This window comes from Bos javanicus, chromosome 24 (assembly GCF_032452875.1).
Source record: "Bos javanicus breed banteng chromosome 24, ARS-OSU_banteng_1.0, whole genome shotgun sequence".
Lineage (NCBI taxonomy): Eukaryota > Metazoa > Chordata > Mammalia > Artiodactyla > Bovidae > Bos > Bos javanicus.
The window spans coordinates 43,212,916-43,239,703 of NC_083891.1; the positions used below are offsets into that span (position 1 = coordinate 43,212,916).

At 41.4% G+C, this 26,788-nt stretch overlaps 1 protein-coding gene across 15 annotated transcripts in view; it reads left to right on the forward strand.

Moving 5' to 3' along the window:
* Positions 1-1,285: 1,285 nt before the first annotated feature.
* The window catches only part of LOC133237682 (nucleoporin SEH1), a 97,461-nt gene continuing 71,958 nt past the window's right edge, over positions 1,286-26,788 (forward strand). For 3 of the 15 annotated variants that reach the window (XR_009733301.1, XM_061400010.1, XM_061400011.1), the window contains exons 1-9: positions 1,290-2,128; positions 4,886-4,936; positions 7,880-8,026; positions 10,087-10,298; positions 14,135-14,233; positions 16,097-16,237; positions 16,940-17,097; positions 18,355-18,505; positions 25,115-25,285. Coding sequence is in view for 14 of the 15 variants with exons in the window: in XM_061400010.1 (XP_061255994.1) it covers positions 2,018-2,128; positions 4,886-4,936; positions 7,880-8,026; positions 10,087-10,298; positions 14,135-14,233; positions 16,097-16,237; positions 16,940-17,097; positions 18,355-18,505; positions 25,115-25,285 (1,241 nt within the window). In the remaining variant the exon portion in view is untranslated. The other 12 variants (XM_061400014.1, XM_061400020.1, XM_061400019.1 and 9 more) reach the window with 11 other exon arrangements.

A 26,788-nucleotide genomic window follows, 5' to 3' on the forward strand; every position in this document is an offset into this window, starting at 1 on the left:
AGTCTGCTGGCACCTCGATCCATGACTTTCAGACTCCAGGCCTGTGAGAGAACACATTTCTGTTGTTTAAGCCACCCAGTCTGTGGTATCTTACTGTGGTACCCAAGCAGACCAGGACAACTGTGAAAGTGCATTGTTAGCCAAGCCTGCTAAAAGCAAACTGTTTCTGGTGGAAATCTTAATTAGCAAGTATTGAAGGAAATGCATCTGTCAGACCCAACAGCTGTGAACCAGCTCCCATGGGATGAGTTAATCAGCTTGAGCAATGAAACGACATCTGTAATAGCAAGGGCAGTTGCAGTGAATGCCTGCATAAGTATACAATAACCCACCATTATTCTCCAAGACCCAGCTGCCTTCTGCACAGGCCAGAGGTAAGCAGCACTGGGATGTGGTGGGTGCCACCAGCCCTGCATCCTTCAAGCCGTTATTGGTGGCAGTAAGCTCTGCAGTATTGTTTCTGGCTCCCTACTCTCCTCAGCAGGGGCAGCTCTAGTGGCGTCCACTTGACCTTTCCCAGCATATAGCCCTCCTTCCACAGGTCAGGGAACCAACTTGAGGATTCTGCCTGTGGCCGAGTATGCCTACCCCAACCACATTCCAGAAGCAGGGAAATAACCACAGGATGGCTTTGAGGACCCACTGTGAGACACACCTGAGCCAGAAAACCTCTGGTCAGCTGACCTCCTCAAGGCCTGCTCTGACTGGTGGATCACAGTGATGTTTTGGGTCTCCTGAAATCAGGGTCAGTTTGGAGCTGCGTGTTCAGAATTCTTGAAAAGTCTAATTATTTCCTTTTCCCCAAAGCATAATCACCGTGGTAAAAGGCCCCGGGTCCCGTGAGGGAAGGCTGGAAGATTCAGTGTGTATTTTTGGCAGCACAGTAGGGTCTTTCCTCAAGGTGATCTGGCCTCCTCTTTATTCAAGGGTTTTTGGGTCTGTAAACTGGGTCAAGTGTGACGTTGACTGTAAGGCTGTCACTCTGTTTTTATGACTTTTGTGAGTACTTTCTCTGGCAATGAGTGTCTTTGACCTTAGAGCAGTTACAGTAGTTCTCAGTTATCATACCGGCAACTCACGGATTTGGGGGTGTGCCCTCGATGTACCGGGCCACAGTCCACACTGTCACATGTATGTGTCCTCTTAAAGTAACAATAAAATCTTACCATTTTTAGTGGGAGGGGAAAGGCAAGTGAAGGCGTTTCCAGCAAGGCCAAGCCATTTCTGCAGATCCTGGGGGGACGGGGACTGCCGGGGCCACGCCCCCGCCACACCGCTCGTCTTGGACACACGCTCCTTACGCACCGCTATTCTCTGCGCCCACTGCCGGGGCCCGGCCCGTCCCCCAGGGACACACGCCCCAACGCGATGAGATTGACTCAGGGCCGAGGCTTGCAGATGATAGTCTTAACCTTCATATTCCCCCAATCTCCACACTTCGACAGAGAGCTGCTTAAGTCCCCTTAGGGCACAGACGGGTTCTCCTTGCGGCTCAGCTGGTAAAGAATCCGCCCGCAATGCGGGGAGACCTGGGTTCGATCCCTGGATTGGGAAGATCCCCTGAAAGAGAGAAAGGCTACCCACTCCAGTATTCTGGCCTGGAGAATTCCATGGACTGTATAGTGCATGGGGTCGCAAAAAGTCGGACACGACTGAGCGGCTTTTACTTCACTTCACTTCAGGGCACAGACTGCGCCGCAGCCAGGCGACAGAGTAACTACCGCGGCCTTTGCCGCGCCGTGTTTGACAGGCAGCCCGGCCTTGACAGGTATGGCGGACCGGGAGCGGAGCCTTACGGGGTTTGACGGGCAGGGGGCGGGGTCCCGCGGGGTATGACGGGCCGGGGGCGGGGCCCCGCGGGGTATGACGGGCCAGGGGGCGGGGCGAGCGCAGCCCGGGGCGCCCGAGCAGCACGCGGGAAGCACCGCCGTGCGCGCCCCGGCGCCGGGTCCGGGTGGGCTGCGGTCCGCGAGCCGCCGCGCCGCCGTGTCGGAGGCGGGAGGGGCCCGGCGCAGCCATGTTCGTGGCGCGCAGTATCGCGGCGGACCACAAGGATCTCATCCATGATGTGTCTTTCGACTTCCATGGGCGGCGGATGGCCACCTGCTCCAGCGACCAGAGCGTCAAGGTGCGGGCCGAGCCTGGAAGCAAGCGGGACCTTGCGCGGCCCGCTGTCCGAGCGAGGGGCGCGTGGAGAGGGGACTGCTCCGGACTTGAGGCGCCTTGCCGGGCACGAGGCCCGGCGGCCTGGCAGGCGGGCGCCCTCCTCCCCGGTATTGTGGGGTCACTGCCGCCCGGGCCGCCTCTCAGCGGTTGTCTGCGTGCGTGCGTGCGTCACGGCGGCGGGCGCGCTCCCGCTGCGGGGGAAGCAGGGGGAGCCGGTCGGCCAGGCTTGCCCTGGGCTCCAGGCTGGGTCCGGAGCGCCTTTTGGGTAGGGGAGGTCTCGCTCGGCGGTGGTCGGCGGGACTCAGGACCGGGGGTGCTGGCCCTCCGAGCTCCGCGGGCGCCCGTCGGATTGGACTCTCTCCCTCCATGTTCTCACAGCCGGGCCGCGACGGCGCGGCCCTCGCTGACGGGTCTGTCGCGAGGCCCGGGTTTTCTCTCCGCCCTCCGCGGCCACGTGACCGTCGCGATAATTGGCGTCCGTTAACCGAGTAGGTTTCTTTATCCGCTTAGAGCTGTGTTCTAGAGGATTGTCCCGTGTGCGGAGTTTTTGTCTGTCGGAGTGTTGCAGTGAAAAGTCGTCGTTAATGCCGTTTTTTATGTTTTTGGAAGTTTTCCTTAGGCTCATTCCAGTAGAGAAATTAATGAGTATTTTAAAAGCTCTTGAGAGTACTTGGTAGATTGTCTTTTTGAAGATTGTACTGTTCTACAGCTGCCGTTGAAGAGTATCAGTGTGATAGTTGTCGGTGTCGGGCATTATCATTGCGGTTTTTTCTTTAGTGTTTTCGTTATTGCAGGGAACTACAGGTAACAAAATTTACCACCTTAACCGTTTTCATTAAGTATGTATTTTTGCATCGGTCACCGCCATCCTCACTTTGCCCTGTCCGCATTAAGCATGACTCACCGATCCCTGAAGCGTCCAACCCTGGTCCCCGCCCTTGTACTTTCTGTCTCTGAATTTGGCTACTCCCGTGGCCTCATACAAGTGGGATCGTACAGAATTTGTCGTTTTTGTTGACTGGCTGATTTCACTTAACTTAATGTTTTGAAGTTCATACGTGTTGTAGCATTTGTCATAATTTCCTTCCTGAGAAAGGAAGCGTTTAAATAATCTAAAAACTTTTAAAGAGGCTAAGTATATGTATCTGCATATACCACATTTTACATATCACTCATCTGTTGGTGGAGTTTGGTTCCTTCTACATTTTAGTTGTGAACAATGCTGCTGTGAATGTGGGTAAACAAGTATAGCTTTGAGACCCTGCATTCAACTGGGTGCAGACCCAGAAGTGGAATTGCTGAATCACATGGAAATTCTATTTTTATTTGAAAAAATTTTAATAATTTTTATCTATGTGTTGCTGTTCTTGGGCTTTCTCTAGTTTAGGAGAGCTGGGGCTACTCTTCCTTGCGGTGCTGGAGGCTTCTCATTAGCGGCGTTTCTCCTTGTGGAGGATGAGCTCTAGGTCACGCAGGCTTCAGTAGTTGTGGGTCATCAACTCTAGAAAGTGGGCTTGGCGTTGGCAGGCAAATTCTATCCACCGGGGAAGTCCTGTTTGAAGGTTTTTGAGGAGCCACAATACTGTTTTATCATTACATTTTTAAAAATTGATTTATTTGGGGGACATATTACATTTAAAAAAACTGGTTAAAATGTCATGTTATTGTAATGTCTATTTTTTGTTGGTATGAAGGTTCAGTGTTTTGTCTTTGACTTATATATACAGTTAAGTATCGTTATTTGCAAGTTTTGTATTTGTGAATTTGCTTATTCTATAAAGTTTATTTGTAACCCCCAAAGCAACGCTCATGGTTATTTGTAGACATGACCAGGTGGCAGAAAAATTGGAGTTGTCCAGGTTGTGTTCCCAGCTGAGGTTGGACAGGTGACACTCTGCCTTTCATTCCGGCTTTCATAGTGTAAACAAGCGTCCTTCTGAGTGTTTGGTGCCACATTTTCCACATTTTCATTCTTTTTGTTGGTGAATTTCACTGGCTGAAGTGGTCCTCAAGTGTTGTGCTGCATGTCCCACAGCAAGAAGTCTGTGAGTGCCTTCCCAAAAATGTGTGTGTTAGGGGAGCTTCATTCAGATGTGAGTTACAGTGTTGGTGTGATTTCAGTTCAGTCACTCAGTTGCATCCGACTCTTTGTGACCTTATGGACTGCAGTGCGTCAGACTTCCCTGTCCTTCACCAACTCCTGGGGCTTGCTAAAACTCAGGTCCATTGAGTTGGTGATGCCATCCAACCATCTCGTCCCCTGTCCTCCCCTTCTCCTGCCTTCGGTCTTTTCCCACCATCAGGATCTTTTCAGTGTTCAGTGATAGTGAATCAATAATGTATACAAAATAAGGTGTTTGCAAACATACACAGGTGAAACAAGGTTATTGATAGGTTGGTTGATAAATACATTGTGACCAGAGGCTCCTGTGAATTGCACCTGTTTCCCCTGGGGGGAGTGGTCAATACTGGCCCAGTGACTTTTTAGGGCAGCAGCACCGGAAGTGCCCGACTTGAGTGGCACTCTTATCATCTCCATTAACTATTGGAGCGAAGGTTCCTTGACTGACATTTCCTCAGTCCTCAGTAAATATTTGGTTGAATGAATGAATGTTTACTTACTGATTTTATCTTTTGTGAATTTATGTTTCCCTCCTTTGTCCTCACTGACTCAATTAATTTTAGAAATTCTTGGTATAAAATATCTTTTTTCTTACAGGTCTGGGATAAAAGTGAAAGTGGGGAATGGCATTGCACTGCTAGCTGGAAGGTTAGTATTTATTTTTATGGTGATTTAAAAAAATTGAAACATTTACTGTAGGGTAGCATTAGTGACTTTGTGTTCAGTTTTGAGAATTATAAAATTTATACCTTTTACTTTTTTTCACTATTAAAGTAGCAAATGTGCTTCAGAAAATTTGAAAGTATGAGTTTGAAATTCTGTAGCATTTTAACCTAATTGTTTTTAGCATCTCAGTATGTCTTTCTTTTTCCTTTACAGATTTTTTAATAGTTGTGATGTTTTGTATATAGCTTTATTTTTAGCTTTAAAAAATTGCTGTACTCAGGTAGAGTTTTACATATCTTAAGAATTGTCGATTTTAAATGTACAGTTCAATGAGTGTTAGTAAGTTTACACAGTTGGCAGCTCTGCCACAATCTAGTTTTAGAACACTTTTATCATCAACCCTGAAATTTCCCTTGTGGCAGCTTGGGAGTTAATCATCTTTCCCTTCTTATGCCCCAGGTAACCACTGAACTGTTTTCTGTTTATAAAGTTTTACTTTCTCTAGACATTTCATATAAATGGAATTCTACAGTATGTAGTTACTTGTTTCTACTTGCTTTCCTTAGCTTGTTTTTGAGGTTCATCCATGTTGTGGTATGAATCAGTGGTTTGATCCTTTGTAAAGCTGAGTAGTAGTCCATTGTATAGATAAAGCCACATTTTACTTACTCATTGACTATTTGATGGACATTTGTTTGTTTTTAGTTTTTGACGATTATGAATGCTGTTATGAACATGCCATACAAGTCTTTGGACATTTTTGATTCTTTTACATATCTAGGAGTAGAATTGCTGGACTGTGTAAGGTAAGGGAGTTAGAGAAGGCGAGGTTCAGAAAAAGAACGAGAGCGGCACTTCACAGGAACAGATCACCTTTAATAAGGCAAGAAGGGGCAGCAGTCAGATTAGCAAGCTGCTGCACTTAAGAGAGTAAGTATATATAGGCATTTTGGAGATCGGCCAGAGGCTGGACCAGCTGGGAGCTGGGCCTAATCAACCTTAAATTCCATTTTTTTCCTTTAGGTGAGAGAGTTCTTTGTTTTGCATAGAATGGTGGGGAGGACCTAGAGGGGAGTTTTTAACTCCAGGCTATTTTGAGCCACATAACTTTCCTTCAGACTGTGTATAGTTTTAACTTTTTTGAAAACTGCCAGACCATTTTCCAAAGTGCCTAAACCATTGTATGTTCCCAACAGCAATGTATGAGGGTTCCAGTCTGTTGTTTTGATGATGTTAGTAGCCATCTTGGTGGGTGTACAGTGTGTCTCATTGGATCTCGGTTTGTATGCCTTTAATAACTAACCTGGTGTTGATAGCATTTTCATGTGCGTGTTTGTCACTTATTTACCATCTATGATGAAGTGTCTATGGAAATCTTTTGTCCTCCCCTCCCATTTCTTAAATTGTGGTGAGAGTCAACACAAAGTTCACCATTTCAAGTAAACAAATAAATGTAAATGCATTTATTGCATTCACAATATTGTACAATTGCTTCCTGTATCTAGTTGTAAAACTTATTTTTATCACTTCAAAAGGAGGCTTGTATTTTTGCTTTATAATTAACAGGTTTCATTAGTAACTTAGGTATGTTTTAAAACATAAATACAGCAACAAAACAAATATGACAACAGATATACCCTATTTTGCTTACTAATTGATATTTGTTTGCTTTTTATTGTGATGAATCCTTTGTGCAGTCCTTCTTCTTTAGTTAGATCATGCTTTACCTGGAAGCTAATATTTAGCAGAATCTCACTGCGCTAGTACATCTTTGACTTAATAGCCTATATAAGTAAGAAAAGTGAAATAAAAAGGTTGGACAGAACAGAGGATAAAAATAAGGGTGCAGGGACTTCCCTGGCGGTCCAGTGGTTAAGACTCTCTTTCCACTGCAGGGGGCACAGTTTCAGTCCCTGGTCAGGGAATGAAAATCCCACATGCCAGCAGCCAAAAAAAAGATGCAGAGTTTACCGTTGGATGATGACATTGTTACCATGTAGAAATTATTTAATTATGAAAGTGTTCTGAGATTGAGTGTACAAAAAGTGTTAGATACAGGGAAGCCTGAAACAGATTTTGTGAGCATCATGGGTGGACTGGTGCTTGTGGTCATATAGTATATTTATTGGAAAGCACAGACAATTCTATTGATGTGAAATGCTTTAAGACTTTTCTGCCTTTTTTTTTCTTGGTCAACATAAAGAGTTGAATAATAGTAATTTGATGTTTTTTATATATAAAGATAGTGCTATTGAGCTTTAAATTATTCCCTCACAATATGGAGATTTAGGCTTCTCTGTATTTGTCCTCTCATTGCTTCTTTTCCTAGCCAGACATCAGAATCATTTTAAGCATTTTGTTGTTATGGTTTCTTATACTGTCAGGCTTTTGAAGCATATAATTTTGATTAATCTTACTTATTAGGTAGATGTTCCCTATAGAAGCAATTTGCAAGTGAAAAAAAATAATGGACTGATAGAATCTCTGTTTAAAAGCTTTGTTAGGTTAAACTCTGAACCAGGTCTCTGTTAGTAGCACTGGAAAAGGTCAACTTTATCCAGAAGGGTTTTTTTTTTTAATTCATAAAATGTTAGAAGAACTTGACTCCAGAAGAGCTGTAATCCTAAAGATGAAGTATCTTCTAAGTTAAAAGTTCTAGAATTTATCTTGTTTTATTTTGGCCATGCTGCATGGCATGCAGCGTCTTAGTTTCCCAACCAGAGATTGAACCCGTGCCCCCTGTGGTGGAGTGTGGCATTCTAACCACTGGACCACCAGGAAATTCCCTAGAAGTTAAATTTTTAAATGTTAAATTGAGCAGCTTTTTCCATTTGTTGAGGTAAAAATATCTGTATTCTATTTCTTCAAGTGACATATGTGTGAAAAATGAGTAAACTCCTCTTTTTTCTTTTTTTGATTCCTCAGACACACAGTGGATCTGTGTGGCGTGTGACATGGGCCCATCCTGAGTTTGGACAGGTTTTGGCTTCCTGTTCTTTTGACCGAACAGCTGCTGTCTGGGAAGAAATAGTAGGAGAATCAAATGATAAACTGCGCGGACAGAGCCACTGGGTGAGACATTTATTAGCTGTGGGTGGGCGGATGGAAGCCAGAGCATCGGAAGAGCAGTGATCTTTCTAAGGACACTTTGGGGAAGTGAGACTTTCAGTCCCACCCCTCTGACCTACAGGGTCGGGAGAGGGCTGTGGATTGACTGATCACCATTAGCCAGTGAGTTAGTCATTCATGCCTATGTAATGAGGCCTCCATAAAAACCCTAAAGGATGGGGTTTGGAGGCTCCTGGGCTGGTGGAGATCTGGGGACCTGGCGCTGGCAGGAGCGTGGGGGCTCTGTGCCTGTCCCTGACTGTACCCTTGGGTCTCTTCCATGTGACTGTTCCTGAGTTACAGCAGGCAGTGAGAAGCACAGGTAACACCCGGGTTTTGGATTGGTACCTGAAGAATGACGGTCTTGTGGGACTGAACTCTGTGCTCCAAAATCTGATGCTATCTACAGGTAGTTAGTGTCAAAACTGAGTTAAATTCTCCTTGGACACCCTTCTGGTGTCAGAATTGTCTGTGGGTGTGAGGATTAGCCCCCAACCCCTCTCCAGAATTGAAATTGTTAGCAGAACCCTTTTACTTCTTTAGGGAAATGTCTAATCAAGTCCTTTGTCCATTTTTTGTTGTTGAGTTGTAGGTCGGAATTCTTTATGTACTTTATTTCCTTAACGGATATGTGATTTCCAAATTTACTTTCTCATTCTGTTAAGTTGCCTCTCCAGTCTCTTCATAGAGTGTGCAAGGGTTATGTGCAAGGATTTCATGAAGTATAGTTTAGTTTTTCTTTTGTTTCCTTGTGTTTCTCGTATCATAAGTCATTGCCAAATCCATTGTCATGGAGACTCTGGCCAGAATTTTCTTTTAAGAGTTTTATAGTTCAGTGCTTATGTTTAGGCCTTTGACTCATAAAGTTAATGTTTGTATGTGACATAAGGCAGGTATCTATCGTAACTCTTTTGCACTTCAGTGTCCAGTTCTCTGAGCACCTTTCATTGAGAAGATTGTCTTTTCCCTATAGAATGGTCTTTGGCATCCTTGTCGAAAATCGAGTGACCATATTTGGAGAGTGGTGGCAATATGAAGGATTTTTTTCTTCAAACTTAATGATTTGTATTTAGTGTTTCAGCATTTGTGTTATATTAATTATTTATATTATAATCCTGTAATTGCTACCATTCCTGAACCCAACTTATAGGAGTTGGGTCCCAAAACTATAGACAGTAAGCTGTTGATTTCTAAATTTTTGTTGACAGTTTCAGTCAAAAGTCAGCTCATGTAGGAGCCTGGCAGTAGCTGGTTGGTATCTGCCTTGCTGGGGTTCCCTAATTTCCAGAACACCAGCTTCCTACCATTCTCTTGGTCTCTGCTGCATGCCTTCTTTTAAAAGTGGATACTCTTGATCCGAGCAGGGTTAACCAGCACTTAGACTTGACAGGAGAAGTTGTACTCCCTCCTTTTTGCTGTTAAAGGATCTTAAGGCAGTTTGCAGCCTGCTTTGCATGGCAAAACTGCCCGTATGAAAATTCTAACATTTTCTGCTTTTCTCCTATCTGCCTAAGGGCTTCCCAGGGGGTGCTAGTAGTAAAGAACCCACCTGCCAATGCAGGAGACGTAAGAGACTTGGGTTCAGTCCAAAGTTGGGAAGATCCCTTGGAAGAGGACATGGCAAACCCATTCTAGTATTCTTGCCTAGAGAATCCCATGGACAGAGGAGTCTGGTGGGCTACAATTCATAGGATTGCAAAGAGTCAGACACAACTGATGTAGTGCACACACACTGCTTAAGAAGAAAGAATTTATCTAATTTAATAAAGTTAGGCTTCACAAGGTCTTCTTTCTTCTGCATTAGAGCAGCTGATTATAGGTCACTGATTGTGAGCTTATGTTACATAGTGTTTTGACAAGTCCTTTGGAGGAAATCGAGGCCTCCCCAGGTTTTGAGTGTCTTTTCAAGGTTGTACAGTTTTCTGAGGAAGTGGCAATGGATCTCTGTGATTCAGAGCCTGTGTTCTTTCACTCTGACATCCTTTCTTTTTGTGTGTAATTTACATTTTTTTTTTTTTTTTCAGGTCAAGAGGACAACGCTGGTGGACAGCAGAACGTCCGTTACCGATGTGAAATTTGCTCCTAAGCATATGGGTCTCATGTTAGCAACATGTTCAGCAGATGGGATAGTTAGAATCTACGAGGCTCCAGACGTCATGAATCTCAGCCAATGGTCTCTGCAGCATGAGATATCATGCAAACTCAGCTGTAGTTGTATTTCTTGGAACCCTTCAAGGTAGGTGATAGAAGCCTAGTAATCATTACACTTAGCATCAGATGCTTTATTTTTTTGAATATGCTTTTCTTAAGTGGTCTTGTTTATCTATTTTTAAAAATATATATTATGTAGAGTAATAATTCTCTTTTCTCCACCCTGTCATGTCTCTTATCCCTCTATTTCTACTCCATAGAAGAAGCTAGCCACTGTAAACATTCTGGTGCACTTTCTGAACTTTTCCCATGTATATACAAGTAAATGTTTACTGCCTTTGTAAACACACAGATATATATACACAAACACACCCAGGTATATGCTATCCTGTACAAGTGGACCCAAAACACACAGACGTGTATAGGTCTAACATTTTGCTTTTTTGCAGTTTGCTTCTTAAACTTACAAATACATTGTGGGCTTTTAAAAAAAAATTCTAGTTTAAAATTCTTTTTGATTACGTCAGATCTTAGTTGCAGCACGAGAGAGCTTTCGTTGCAGTGCAGGGGCTTCTTTCTAGTTGTGACATGTAGGCTCCAGAGGACAGGGGCTCTGTAGTTGAGGTGTGTGGGCTCAGTACTTGTGGTGCCCAGGCTTAGTTGCCACGTGGCTTGTGAGATCTTTGTTTCCTGACTGGCGATCAAACCCACGTCACCTGCTTTTGACGGTAGATTCTTAACCACTTGACCAGCAAGGAGGTCCCCCCATCGTGTGTGTTTTCCTTTGTCTTAGTGCATCTAGTCCTATCTTACTCCTTTCCTTGCTGCACAGAGTGTGATTCTAAGACTGTCACTATTTTAAGTGGTTTCCTTGTGTCTCTGGTTCTTGCCATGTTATCTTTAAACAATTTATACTCCGTCTGTGAAAGATGACTTTAGCACATTAAGAAAGCTTTCTATTTGTGAAGATGTGACAAGATATTTTATTTGTTGTTCTTCAGTTGTATGTAATTGTCATAATTCAGATACTTCTCCACTTAGTGATTTATCAATTTTCAGACTGTATGTTGACTCACCTCTCTTTTAAAAAAGAGGAAATTAGCTCTTTTTTGCCTCTGTCACACACTCACTCTCTCATTTCCTAATGTTTTGTTACACTGCTTGTATAGTGACAAGATTTATAGTATTTGTCTTTATGTTTTGTAAACATTTAGTACACGTAAAAGTACTTTTATCTTTTTTCACACAATTTTAGCAGATACGTTGTTCCAACAACATCATTTTTGGTAAGACGGTCCCAGTCATATATTGTCAGTTTTATTTTTTACTTTTATCTTTTGATTATAAGTTGATTCAAAATACTAAGTAGCAACTGAATTTGTAAGACTAGATAGTATTCATTCTAGACACAGATTAATCTGTTTTCATAGCTGTAGTTCACAGAATAATGTGAGATTGACTTTGACAGGTGCTCTTTTCTCGTTATTGATTCCTTTACTTCGAGTTATATTTAGGTGTCACAGTTCTAATATCATGAGTTGTCTTTGGATTTTTTGTTTTCCTTTGGTCACGCAGCTCTTAAAGTAACTTTTTTTTTTCCCTCCATAGGGGTTGATGGCAAACTATAAACTCTAGAACACCTAAAAATGTCTTAGTTTTACTCCATGCTTAATTGTAGTTTGTCTAGCTCTAGAACTTTGGTTAAGTTCAAAATGTAAGAATTTCAGAGATTTTAAAGGATTCTTGAATCTTTTAAATTTTAGTTGGTGGGAAGTGTGTGGTCATTCTGATACTGGATCTTTTGTAGGGAGCCTATTCTTTCTGGAAAGTTTTAGGATTTTATATTACTACTACTTTGAGAAGCAAGTATATTCTGTGAGTTTGTGGTTTGTCCATTTTGACAATATAATGACTTTTGATTGCAGAAAGTTCTGAATTTTAATATGGCCACATTTAAGTCTTTTATGTTGTTGTGCTTTTATTTTTTTTTGAGAAATTCTTTTCCACCTTGATGTTATCAAGTGTAATCTGAAAGGTTTTTGGGTTTGCCTTCCCTTCTGGCTCAGCTGGTAAAGAATCTGCCTTGCAATGCAGGAGACCTGGGTTCGAGCCCTGGGTTGGAAATATCTCCTGGAGAAGGGAAAGGCTACCCACTCCAGTATTCTGGCCTGGAGAATTCCATGAACTGTATAGTCCATGAGGGTCGCAAAGAGTCGGACACAACTGAGCCACTTATACTTTCACTCTTAAATCATTAAACCTCCTGGAATTGCTTTGTATGGTTTAAGATAATGGATTTCTAAAATTTAACCAGGATGTTTCCAGGTATTTTTTCTTTATTAGAAAAGATTTCAAATATAGTAATAATACAATAGACTCTTATATATCCATCACCCTGCTACAATAATACAGAGCCACTCTTGTTTTTGTTCATGAGTGCCCCATGACTCATTACAATTGGTTGGTTGGTTGATTGATTTGCTGTTTGTTTATTGATTAGAGGTTGTAGCTTCTAGAATTTCCTCTTTAGTGGTAGTGGTTGAGCTCTTTTTCCCTTAGCTTTTTTTTTGCTGTCTTATGTCCTTCTGCTTCCTGGAATTCCTCCAGATTTCTTGATTTCTGATGGCATATTCTGATTTCTGCACTCTTAAGGTGTATTCTTTCATCTTTTCATGGAGGTATAGAAAGGAGTTGCAGATGATCAGTCTCCTGTATTCAGAGAATTGGATGGTTTTGCTCACTGTTTAGTTATGAGCCATGTTTGGAAGATGGTTTAAGTGTGATCTTTTTTTTTCTAAACATACAAATGAGATAATCCTCAATTCAGGTTGTTATCTGGATGTTTTAGAATTTATTTTTTAGAATATTTAACAAACGATTTATATTTTCAGTGATTTTAGAATATATTATTGTAAATGTACTTGTCCTTGCTCAGATATTTAACATTGTGAAAGAATAATCTGTGGAACACTGAAAGAAGAAAATCTTGTGAGAAACTACTGTAATTTACACCCCTTCAAATAGCCAAGAATTATAGTATATAACTTGTAATTTTATTTTGTCACTATAGCACTTTACAGTTTACTTGGTATTTTCCTTATATTAGGTGATTTGATCTGGTTATCAGAAGCTTTAGTAATAAAGACCTAAATTTTTTTTTAATTACATTTTGTTTTCAGCTTTATGAGACTGGCAGATCACAACGTCAAGACTAAACAATCTTTAAACATCAAGGTTAAATAGTACCTCTATGTCACTTTCATAGAGGTATTACTTAATCTGAATGTGGGAGGCAAGGGAAATCAATATCTAAGTAATTAGACATAGAAATGGAAAAAAAAAAATTAACCTAGAGTTCACCTCAGAGTTCATTCTCTTATTGCTTATCTTTTGCCTTTTAAAAATGTAGTTGGCTACAAATGAGTGTGGAGACTTAAAGAATGATAGGCATGCCTTCCTAGGGATGGTCTTTTCTGCTTTCCTCCTCCATTGGGATGGGATTCTTTTTGTGCAAAGCATGTAAAAAATTTTTTTGCCATGAATTTGGTCACCATAAAGTTACTTTTCATGTAATAGTTAATGACCAGATATTTTTAGGAAGAAAAATTCTAAGATCTCTTAAGTGTTTTTTTTTTTTTTTTTAATCAATTGAATGCTTGAAGCCTTTTCTTTGGGGAAAAGGACTACTTTCTATCTCAGCCATAAGAAAATGTGGTAGAAATATGGTGAAAGGCTGGTGTCCTTGGTCCCCAGATGAGACCTCTGCGGTACCCTTCCTGGGAGTGCAGCACTGGGCATAGCAGGGGTCTAGTCCACAGCTGACCAGTGGGTTGCACAGCTGCTGGATGAGTTTTTAATTCTCTGAACTATATGTGTGTTGATGTTATAATTGAGAAAACACATTTTTTTATTCCTTTCCAGCTCTCGTGCTCATGCTCCCATGATTGCTGTAGGAAGTGATGACAGTAGTCCAAATGCAATGGCCAAGGTTCAGATTTTCGAATATAATGAAAACACCAGGTCAGTACTACTTTGGTTTAGTTATTGTTATGAATTGCATTTAATTTTTAAAAATGTTATTTCTTTATTCATTAATTCAGTTATGCATTATTTGTCATATTTACTGATTTCCTATGATATACTAAGTTCTCTGTTCTGGTAATAACTAAATTGAGTGATGTAGCTGCTGCTGCTGCTGCTAAGTCACTTCAGTCGTGTCCGAATCTGTGCGACCCCATAGATGGCAGCCCACCAGGCTCCTCTGTCCCTGGGATTCTCCAGGCAAAAATACTGGAGTGGGTTGCCATTTCTTTCTCCAAGGCAGGAAAATGAAAAGTGAAAGTGAAGTCGCTCAATCGTGTCCTACTCTTAGCGACCCCATGGACCGTAGCCTACCAGGCTCCTCCGCCCATGGGATTTTCCAGGCCAGAGTACTGGAGTGGGGTGCCATTTCCCTTTTCCAGAGTGATGTAGAGGAAAAGGTAAAATTGGTCTCCCAGTATGTACCATCATGCATGGAAAACAAAAAAATGCAAAATGGTGATGAATTTTATAAACTGGAAGATTGATTCAAGAAAGATGGTAGAATGAGTAGAAGTTGGCCAGACAGAGACAGTGCAACTTTCTAGGTGGAGAGAGTGAGCCAGTGTAATCTCACTGTGGTTGGAACATAATGGGTCAAAGGGAGACCATATGGTGGGAAACCCGCAGGGCTTATGTCTTCAAGACCTCCTGCTTAGTGTCCAGTCTTTATCTTAAGGGTATTCTGAAGCTGTTAAAAGACTTCCGAATTGAAGGGTAACAGGATCAGATGGTCGTTTAACTCTTCCTGAAATGTGGAAATAGACTTTGGTATAGCTTCCCTTTTTTCAGAGATTTTTTTTTTCCTTAATTTTATCTATTTATTTATTGCTTTTGGTTGTGCTGGGTCTTTGTTGCTGCTCAAGCTTTTCTCTAGTTGCAACAAGTGGGGGGTACTGTCTAGTTGCAGTGGGTGGACTTCTCATTGCAGTAGCTTTTCCCTTTTTGCAGAGTCCCGAGCTGTAGGGTAAGCAGGCTTCTGTAGTTGCGGCTCTCAGGCTCTAGAGCACAGGCTCAGTAGTTGTGATGCATGGGCCTCAGTTGTTCCGTGGCATGTGAGACTTTTCCTGGATCAGAGGTTCAACCCCTGTATCCTGCATTGGCATGCGGATTTTTTAAGACTTAGCCACCAGGGTAGCTCTGGTATAGTTTTCTTTATCATCACTTAAAAAAATTCAGTTCTTCCTGTTATTGGCTCAACTTTTTTCTTTACACTCAAATCTTAGGAAATTCAGGTATCCTTTATCTTAAAAAAGACATTAATAGCTAACAAAGCAAGATCTCATTCTAATTTTTCGTAAACTCTGTTTGAAGCTAAACTTAAGAAAATTGAAGGAAGAAACCTGGGAGGTTATATTACTTTCCTAGGGCTCCCGAAACAAATTACTACAAATTGGTGGCTTAAATCAGAAGTTTATTCTCATACTTCTGGAGGCTGGAAATCTGAGATCAAGGTATTGTCAAGGCTTGCTGCCTTCATACTCTTTCCTTGTCTCTTCCAGCTTTTGGAGGCTCCAGGAGTTCCTTGGCTGAGCAGCATAACTATAGTCTCTGCCTGGTCTTAACATGGCTTCTCCTCTAATGTCTGTTCTCTGTCACCCTGAGATCCTTAATCATATCTGCAAACGCCCCTTTCCTTAGGTCACAGTCTCAGTTCCTGGAGGTTGGTGCTGTGACGTACTGCATACAGCAGAGGTGAATACTACTACATATGAGCAAGATGGAATAATGGAGATACCTAGACATGTGGCTTTTAAAAATTTTCATTTATGATAATTTTAAGGTGAATTGTTTTTTCATTAGGAAATATGCAAAAGCTGAAACTCTCCTGACTGTCACAGACCCTGTCCATGATATCGCTTTTGCTCCAAACTTGGGACGATCTTTCCACATTCTTGCCATAGCAACCAAAGACGTGAGAATTTTTACATTAAAGCCTGTGAGGTGAGTTTTTGAAACAACTACTTTGAAAATTCTCTTACCTTTTGCTTATATGCATTTGTGGAGGAAAGTGTAGACGCAAGAATGATCTGAATAATAGATTCTTAATGAACATTTTATCTATAAATATATGACTTTAGGGAATGGGGAATTGAGTAAAGAGAGAGATATGTTTTCTTAGTTGTGTTTTATTTAAGCAGATACTAAAAATGAATTAGATCCTCAATATAATTGGACGCTATACATGTTTGAAGGAATGAGAGGTGGCAGTCTACTTAGGGAAAATTAGCGCTGAGACATTCTTGTGAATAACCTATTTAGCTTTAATTTTGGAATTCTGAACCTCAGTTTTTTTTCTTTTTTTCCCTTCTTTCTTCCCTTTTCTTATTCTTCCTACTACTTTTCTTTTTAAAAAGTAATCATTTTCATCTCTCTTATTCTTCAGCATTTTGTGGGGAATAAAATCCTCTTTAGTCGCTGAGTATCTTTTATGCGGTAGGATCATGCCAGGTACTGGGGAGTCAAATGAAAGTGACTTGGCCCAGCTCTCAGTAAGCTGTTACAGAGGTCGGGGGTGGATATGGATATGACCTTCTGGTGGCATGTATGTGAGACCATTGTTATTATTTAGAACAATGAGAGTGTATGAGTGTATGTGTGTGTCCATACTCAGAATTCCTTAGGAATTTTTTTTTTTATTAACAGGAAAGAACTTACTTCCTCTGGTGGACCAACAAAATTTGAAATCCATATCGTGGCTCAGTTTGATAATCATAATTCTCAGGTCTGGCGAGTGAGTTGGAATATAACAGGAACAGTGCTGGCATCTTCAGGAGACGATGGCTGTGTGAGGTTGTGGAAAGGTAATAGTTCAGTGGAAGAATTGTTGCTGTATGTGGATACTTTAGAATTTTCCCTTAGAAATGTAAACTCTGAAATATTTTGAAAAAAATGTCTATGGTTACTTTTAAATTAATGTCTCATATTGTTTTGAATCTCTATCATTTTACCTAGTTCATAGCAGTGATTGACTAATTAAATTACATTTCCATGTGGAATAAAGTAGAACTAATTGTGACAGAATATACATTACCTCCAAAGATACCATTTGCTATGGGTATAACTTGTATGAGTTCTCTACAGACTCAGGATACAGTCACCTCTTGATTGAACAACTGCTTTAGCCAATTAGCACTTCGAAGAAAATTTAGGGTCTTCCTCACTTCTCTACAGCTCCCAAAAGTTAGAGAATCTTGAGGCCACTGATTCTAAAAGTTTTACAAATGCCAAGCAGAGAGAAGGCGCTGTGGACATTTGACACTGTGGGTGTTGTGGTCTGCTCTTTTCCATGGATGTTTATCCACTGGGCAAGGGTGCCATGGTCTGTGCACCACTCTAGTTGGCAGCATCCCTTTCTGAGGATGTGATTACAGCCCAGTTCCCTTCCCCTGAGAAGTGGCCGTTCCCAAAATGCAGTTTGACTGAGTCTCCCGGGGTCAGCTTTTGGCTGTGGTAGAACCAGCCAGGCCTCAGGGTCTCTGTTGCCCTGTCTACCTCTGGACTTTAGTCAGGACAGCCCCACTCCACCCAGCAGGCTCCCTACTTGGATTTCCTGGGCTCGGTGTCTTTAGTGACCAGTTTTACATCCAAACCATTTGGCCAAGCTGGATAAGCCACTCAGACCCCAGAGGTTCTGTTACCTACATCCATGGGGACATTAGATACTCGCGTGACTTACACCTGCTTAACTGAGAATGTGACTTTGTTACCCACACATCATACCTGGAATTCATTGTAATGAAGACAGAATTTATTTTGGTGATAATGTAGTAGCTTACATCTGTCAATATGTATCTTGTAAGGAAAGGAGTGGTGAAAGTTTTGTTTTTTAAATTAGTAATTCTTTAAAAAACTTCAAAAAATAATTGTTAAAATTGAGATATTTTATTAAATATCTAATATTTAATGTTTCATTAAATAATGTTTCATTTAAAAAATGTCTTTGCCATTAATCCTAAGAGATGCATAGCCCATAGGTCTCTCTTATTTCTTTAATTGTAGATTTGTGCACTGAAACATAGTTGTTAGTCATGTTGATGTGTTGACCACTTTCCTTCCAGCTAACTATATGGACAACTGGAAGTGTACTGGCATTCTGAAAGGTAATGGGAGCCCTGTCAATGGGAGTTCTCAGCAGGGAAACTCAAATCCGTCCGTAGGTTCAAATATCCCAAGTCTTCAGAATTCACTAAATGGATCTTCTGCTGGCAGGTAGGCTGTTTTGTGAGAAAACTAGCAATTATCTTCTTTTTAAATCATTCAGGTAGCTGTACTGAAGGTGTGTTATTTTGTGGGTTTTTAGATTGAATCAAGAAATTCGCACATAATTGTGACACTAGAAGAGAAAGCACTTTAGTATCTCTGTGTTTGGTTTATTACTTGGTCATAATATTTACAGGTAGGTTATGATATTGTGATCCTTAGTGGTCTACCAGGGACATCTGTAACTGGGAAGTAGCGAGATGAAGAGGAAGTGTGGGACAGCGCTGGGGCTTGTAATCCAGAGGAGTCAGTGTCATTAGTGCTGGGAGGGTAGCCTTTGAGTCAGGTTAAACTAAAATTGTATATAAAACACATGAACTAAGGCTTTGTAGAAGAGTGAGTTAAGTGTTTTTTTGTGTGTGTGTTTAAAACTTTCATGTAGATTGTAAGAGGAAATGGTAAATTGAATTGATTTTTAGAATTTTTAGTATATTTTAGCTTCGCAAAGCATGTTTGATGTCATTAGAGTCATTCTTTGTTTTCATATTCAAATTTCAAATATGAATTTGTAAGGTAAAATTATTTTAACATGTCTTTGTGAATAATTTGGAATATTATTAAGGAAAATTTAAAGCACAGCCTTAACAAACTATACTGTAATGGTTCTTTTGTCAATTTAAGAGAATTGTATTTTAAATTTCCTATTTTTATATTATTATATTTTTATAAAGAAGTCCTGCTTTTTGATTTTTAAGTATTTGTATAAAAACAACTTCAGGTACCAAAGATTATTTCATGAAGCAGAAGATACTAGTGTTAATTCTTTTTTTAAAAAAAAATCTAGTGTTTGGTTGCTGCCTGTACTGCATATTTTTTTTGTAAAGAGCTTTGAAGTTTTGATCTGTGTTCTTATTGTGCCAATAACCATGTGTGTTAGATCTGTGATGCATTTTCCCTTCTCCATTTGTATTATGTCCTTTAACAGAAAGCACAGCTGAGTACCAGCTAACTGGAGTAACTTTGCTGTTTTGCTGCTTGTTGCATGCACACAGGAATGGAAAGCGAGCTCCTTTTCCCCTTCCCCAGCGCCGTTTGACCTCTCCCAAGATACACCAGCAGCCTGCTTACTACTAAACGCAATCCAAAAGGCCTTTAAAAATACAGTGTATATCATTTTTTTTGTACTAGCCAGTTTATTGACACTTATTTAAAATTTTTGAAATGGAGAGGCTTTTTGTTGAGACACTGTCACCAAAACAATTTTTTGAAATGTTTCTGAAACTCACGGGTTTTAAAATTTAAGATTGTTACCATCCTCAGTAGTTGGGAGGAGGGAAAATATCACTATTCCATCTGGAGAATGTATATAGACTTCTGTCTTTTATTTTCTAAAACAGTAGGCTAAAATGAATTTTTATAATTTCAATTTGAGGATTGAATAAGTATTTTTCATAAAGATTGTTTTGAGTGCTAATTTGTTTACTTTTTGTAGAATTGGTTTATACATGATACTATTCAGTATAACTCTGTTATTTCTTTGAAATGTTTAAAGTATTATTAGTGAAAGAGTGAGAGAAATAGTAGTGACAGTAACTTGACTGTACAGTTTGTAGCCAGACAACATTTGGTATTGCTTCATTTATATTTTGGTAGTAAAATGAAAACATTGTTGTAAGTTTTCAGTTTATATTCACTAAAGAGGTAAATATTTCTAATATGTGCTTGTATATTTTTATGGTGTGATTTCATGGCTTAAGGTTTCCTTCAAGTCAAAATTTGGAAATATATTATAAGAAGCAGATAAAGCTTTGCTGAAATTGTGCATGCATGTTAAACCTCCAGGTTCCATGTCCCAGGATTTTCTTAATTTTGTTGGCTGCTTCATTTAGTTCATATCCTCTGATGACAGAGCTATAAATCTTTTTTTGAGAAAATGCTAAAGTATTACGGGTAAGTTATAGTAGGCTAACAGTAGAACATATTTTTGAGCCCTTTTATTTATCAACATTTTGTACTAATCAAAGGTTTTTGCAGAAAAACATCTAAGTGTGTTCAAAGACTGTGTTTCTTGGAAAGTATGTTGCAGTAGCTGGGCATACCATGTGAACATCTCCCTGAATTGGTCCTGAGAGTCATGTGTGCACTAAAACTGCTGTTGCTACAGGGGAAGCCTTGCTTAAAGAAAAGCTTATGTGATATGTAAATTTCAGGATAGCATCAGTTTGTTTCTGAGAGATTAGAAAATGTTTTAAATTATATAATTAATGTCTTCTTTTGTAACATTCATACTGAAGATTTTTTTTGAACATTTTAAGTTAAACAGATTCTATTTCTTTTTTCAAGTTTCTATACTTGGCTTAAGCAAGCCTGATTTGAGTAAGGGTCTTGATTTTGCTGTTATGTTCTGTTAGTTTTGGCATGAATATACTAAAGCTTTTTTTTCTAGCATGTGTTTTCCCCTCTTTGGTTCTCTTTGTATTTACTACTTTTCTCTTTTTCTTCTGTTTTTTTTTTTTTTCTCTCTGTTGTTTTTGTTTTGTTTTGGTGTTTTGTTCCTGTCTTCATTGTTTCAGGTATTTCTTTCCCCCTCTGGATTCCCCACGGGCTGGATCGAGATGGTCCAGTTATGCCCAGCTCCTTCCTCCTCCTCCTCCTCCTCTGGTAGAGCACTCTTGCGATGCTGACACTGCCAGTCTCCAGTATCCTCACCCTCGCAGACGATCTCTCTCTCGGCCTCTTAATCCCTTACCTGAGAATGAAGGGGTTTAAAAAACACTGATATAACACTTAAAGGCCTTATTCAAGTGCTTGTAAATGCTTTCATTCCTGGCTTTTTGTTTTTCTTTCAGAAGATGTTTCTAATTTAGGGCGTGTCTTGCATGTATTACAACCAAAACATGGTGTTTGGAACCTAAATGTGTTTGTGCTTTTGCATCAAAGGAATATTTGTTTCATTGGTTGATAACCTTTGATGAAATAATGAGACGTGTACACACAACATTAACTGTGAGTTACACACAAATGGTTGACTTCAAAGTGCCTGTTCTGTACATTTTATTTTGAACTGTTATGGTGTTAAGTTTCTTATGGTTTGTCATACTGGTTAATGTGAAAGCATATCATAAAGTTCATCTTGCCTTTGAGACATATTAAAAACTGTTTTTGATTTTTTAGGCTAATGTTGCAACTGACTAGTTTGTAAAATAAATCATTCCTGTGTATAAAGCAGCAAAACATAATAAGACTGGTCTTTTTTTTCTTTTAAAGAAAACTGCCTTTCACTACTTGGAATTACTGTTTAAAGCTTTTGTAATTATTCTCCAAGTAGATTATTTAATAAAATATATTTTTAAATATATGAATCTGTTGCCTTATAAAAATAGAATGTATTCTATTTGATGGTTTGTAAAGCTTATATCTCCTAAAATATCACATTGCTAAAAAAAATCCCAACAATCAGAAACTGAGGGATGATCATGGCATTAATTTAGAAGGTAGAAAGTTAGTATGTAAACTAACATCTAGATCCAACAGATGTCTACTTAGACTATTTGAACAGCATTTCATGTGCCTGTCAGCTAATCACACATTGATGGTAGAGCTGTTATAAATGTATAACTTAAAATCTAATTTTCTAAGACACTTTCCTATCAATAGACACTCTCCTCTTAAACCCCAAGAGCTTTTTCACATGCAAGGATAAATAAGGTCCATTATGCTTTAATTTAAGGTGAAGTCTTCCTTCTGTTAAAGGACTTACTTTAGACTAATCGACTTACTTAGTTTCAAAGCAAGAGGTCTCACTTTAAGTCTGGATCTAACTCAGAATTAAGAATTCAAGTTAGATTTCAATCATTATAGAGGTATCTGGGGTGAAACATTAAAAGTGTTAGTCGCTCAGTCGTGTCCAACTCTTTGCGACCCATGGACTGGGCTTCCCAGGCTCCTCTCTCCAAGTGATTCTCTAGGCATGAATGCTGGAGTGGGTTGCCATTCCCTTCTCCAGGGGCTCTTCCTGACCCTGGGATTGAACCCAGGTTTTCTGCATTGAAGGTGGATTCTTTACCATCTGAGCCACCAGGGAAGCAGTCTGGGGTAATTTAGTGAATATCGGGCATCTTCTGTGTGCAAGACACTGTGCCAACACTTTGGGATATGTAAAAAAAGAGGTAGTCTGTACACATTCATTCTAGTGGGAGAAGGCATTTACAGAATTTACAAACTAATAAAGATTTAGCTTCACAGTAAAGGTTGAATGGTACAGGAGGCATTAAAGAAAGGGATTTATGTGAGTCAGCAGGATTTGGAAGGGATGTGGGATTTTGACAGGTTGGAATACTTAAAGTGGAGGAGGGTGGAGTCCAGGGTGATGGCCCAAATAGAAGAGGCAAGAGGATTAAGTGTTAATCCACTGAAAGAATAAGGTGCATTTGGGGAGCTAGTGGGAGATGAATCTGCACACATACCTTGTGTTCACACTCTAGAAGGTGCTGGATCTTGGTGTTGAGGTGCAGTTGGTAAAGGGGGTGTGAGACATCCACCTTAACTGAATCCCTGCCGTGGGGCTGCTTCAAGCTCTACCTGGAATTACAGCTTTGAAATTCATTGGGGGGTCTACTCTTCCCTTTCAGCTGGTCAGATAACAGCTAATGTTGCCTGAGTGCTTTCCATGTGCCAGTGCTCTTCTGGGTGCACGTTAAGTGACTTGATCCTCACAGCAGTCCTCTGAGGCAAGTGCGCTGATGATCCCCATTTTACAGATGAGGCCACATGCAGGCTGCACAGCTAGGAAGTGAGAGCACTGAGATTTAGGCCGTTTGGCATCAGAGTCTGGGCTCTTTTCCTGTACATACTTTGAGTATAGTTCTTTGTTATGGTCAGGTTGCTCGGTGGCATGGGGGAGAGCTCTGGTCACTTAATCATTATGATGGAAGGACAGTGAGTTGGGTCTGAGGGATTCAGGGTGGGTGACAGTCTGTCACATGGACACAGTCCAGCAGTTCACTGCTAGTGTGTGGTGTAGACAAAGGGTTGCTTTTTACTCTCAGGTAGCATCTTTTCAGCTCTTAGAGCTAAGTCTTTGGTTTATTTTTCCAAGATTGAGAAACTCTTGAGATTTTTCTCCATTTAAACTTTGTTCATTGTGGACACAGGTAGAATTAGGGGTAGTTGAATGCCGAGGATAGGTTTCAAGGAGATGGCAAGAGAACTGTGGAGACGTCGCTGAATTTGACAGGCCAGTCCTGATTAATTAAAACAAGTGTGCAAGTAGTGTTCAGGGCCAAGCCAGAAAACATGGGATGAGTGACAAATAAGGTGTGCAAGGAGGCAATTAAGTATAGGAGAGAGAGTGGTCTTTGTGTGATAAACAGAAGGAAGGGTGGGTGTTTTATTCTCTGCACAGAGAGATACAGCGTTTCCAAAGGTAGAGACAAAAAAGTGAAAAGGGCATCCATGGAGGGTCACTGAGCAGTACTTTAGAGGAGGTAGAAGGTCAAGTTGTAAGAGGATGTCTTTTTCCCACCAGGCTAAAATTAGGAGTAGAGCCTGTTAAAGTCCGAAGTGTGCTGTGCCTGTCAGCATTCAACAACCGTTGAATGGATAAAGTTAAGGAGTTAAATTTGTTAGAGGAACTGTATGCAATAAATCCTGGGATAAAGGAAAGTGAAAGGAGTGGTTTCTGTAAAATAGGGCCTTATGCTGAGCAGGCTTTGGTGATGGGATTCGTGACCTAAGGAGGACGGAGACGGAGGAAGGCAATTAAGGACCGACCGTCTCATCTTGTCCCTCTCCACCTGGGACCAACCTTACTGCCCCACACAGGAGACTCAGTGTAGCGCGCGCCCATGATAAGACTTCTAACGGGAGCGCTCTAGGTGAAAACGTGAGGCAGGTGGCCACACACGTCAGTGTCTGCTCCCGTAGGGACAATGCCAACACTTCCGACCCGAACTCGGGGGTGTGTCAGTTGTCCTGTCCACCCGAAGTAGGTCTTTGCGCACAGTGCCGCCTCTGGCTACAGGTAAAGCAGGCGCCGCGCCCTTGCGCCGGCCGCGGCTTCCCGCTTCAAATCCGGACGCTCACCCTCAGCGAATCAGCGGGCTCGCCCCTTCGCGCCACCCAATCCAAAGCCGGCTCGGAGTCCCCGCCCCTCGGCCCGTGCCGCGAACCGACGTAAATCGGAGGGGCGCGCGGTACGGCCGGGAAACCGTGAGGGGACGCGCGCACGCGCGCTGTCGGGACCCCCCCCCCCCCCGCCCCGCCCCAACCCCACCACGGACGCCTGACCGGTTCCTCAGCGGACCTTCAGCCGGCTGGGCTGCAGCGTCTGGCGTCGCGCGCTTGGTGAGGGGTAGTTGGTCGGGGAGGGCGATTCGGGCTGCCGTAAGAGTGGGGCCTCCGGAACGAGGTTATCTTGTTCGGGGCCTGGTCCCGCCCCCCTCTCCCCACACGACGGCCCCCGCTCACTGGCCGGGCCAGGCGCGGGTGACGCGCTGCGGTCCAGCGGGTGAGGCCGTGTCCCAGTGGCTCCCGGCTTCGTGCGAGTCGTTTCACGGAAAAAACGGGAAGAGAGACAGTGTTTGAGGTAGCTCTACTTTTGTTTTCTCCCGACGGCAGACTTTGTTCCCCGAAGCATGAGGTCCCTTTCGAGGCAGTCGCCTGGAGGACAGCTCTTTTTATGACTGTGTTTTCACTCGCTATTAGCATTTTGAGGTCACTTGACTGGAGCTTTTCCTGTTCCAAGATCAACTTTTTCTCCGGACTTCAGTTTTTAGGGCAAACTTTAAGGTAAGCTTTGAAAACTGCTATGCTAAAGTACCTATCTAATGATAAAGAGTATCTTAGAACTTTGGGGAAGTTTGACGTTGCTTTTTCCCCACAGCTGATATTTTTTTGCCCGTAGATTTCTGGTCCACAGCTGCAGGCCATGATATTGTATGTATCTAGGCTTGAAAGCAATTAAGTATTAGTAAACTCGAGCAAGAAGTTTTGAAGTTATTGCTTTAGGGAAATATCCAGAGAAATCTCCAAGGTGGCTGGTTAGTTCAAATGTAGTGAAAGGAAAGACAACATCCTACTGATTTGGTTTAAGGTGAGACGGAGGCTTGGTAATGCAGTACAGATGGAAATTAGGAGATCTTCTCTTCTAGGAAAGCTTTAGGATGGGTTAGAATAAGTGTAATCCTGTTCTGGAAAAGAGAGACTGGGCATTAGATTACATCTGGAGGAATCTTCCCTTGGATGGTGTTACTCTTGCACCTGCAGCAAAGCTCTTCTACACTTAACACTGTATCCGAGTGGATTGTTAGCTTCCTGAGGGCAACCACCTTATTTACTGTTGTTTTGCTTCATGCAGCCAAACAAAGTTGTCTTTCACGGTTTCTGTTTAATAGTGATTGTTGTATGAATGACCTTTGCTTAATATCTCAATTTTTTTGGATTTGTTTCCTTCTAAGCTGAGATCACTCTTAAAGAGTTAATGTATATTTTGAAGTGTTAAATATGTTTGTAAATGCATAACTTAGTAGCTACAAGACTAGATTTGAGGAGCCTACCTGGATGACTTGGTCAGGATTTTAAAGTGTGATGGATGGATAGGCAAGGCTTCTGCTCTTAGTAGAAAGAAATCTTTTTAGTGGAAGAAGACAGACAAATACAAAAAGGCAGTCATCAGTCTAGCAGAAAATAAAATGACTGTGATGGACTATGGGGCTAGGTTTCACTTAATGATAAGGGATCGCCTCTTGTATAAAGTGACATTTGAATTGAGGTGAATGTTGGGAAGGAGCTAGCTGTGCAGACATCTCAAGGAATATTCTAGGCTCCAGGGCAGGGATGTGCTTGGGTGTTACAGTAACAGGTGCAGGAGGCTGGGACATGTGGAAGATGAGGTGGTTCATTGAAGTTTTCAGGAAGGGTATGGTACCTGGCTTATGTTTGATGGTCCCTTTGATTGCCGTGCAGAAGATTAATTGTAGGGTGGTGAGAATTGAAGCGTTGAGACTGGTCAGGAGGCCTTTCTGTTGGGTAGAGTGGTTGTAGCAGAGTCAGAAAGATGGAGAGTGATTCTGGGTTTGTTTTAGACAAGCCCTGTGTTTTCCTCAAAAATAAGATTCACAAGTGTGTTTTGATTGCCTGTGGTGTTTTCACTGCATTTAAATTGGTTCAAGTGGAGTCTGGTTTCTAGTTGATCTCTGTTCTTAGAGGCCTGTCGTCTGACAGTGTGTGTCATTGAAGGCATTTGAGTTTGAGATTCGTCTGTATAAGGTGTGCACTGCATTATGTAGCTGA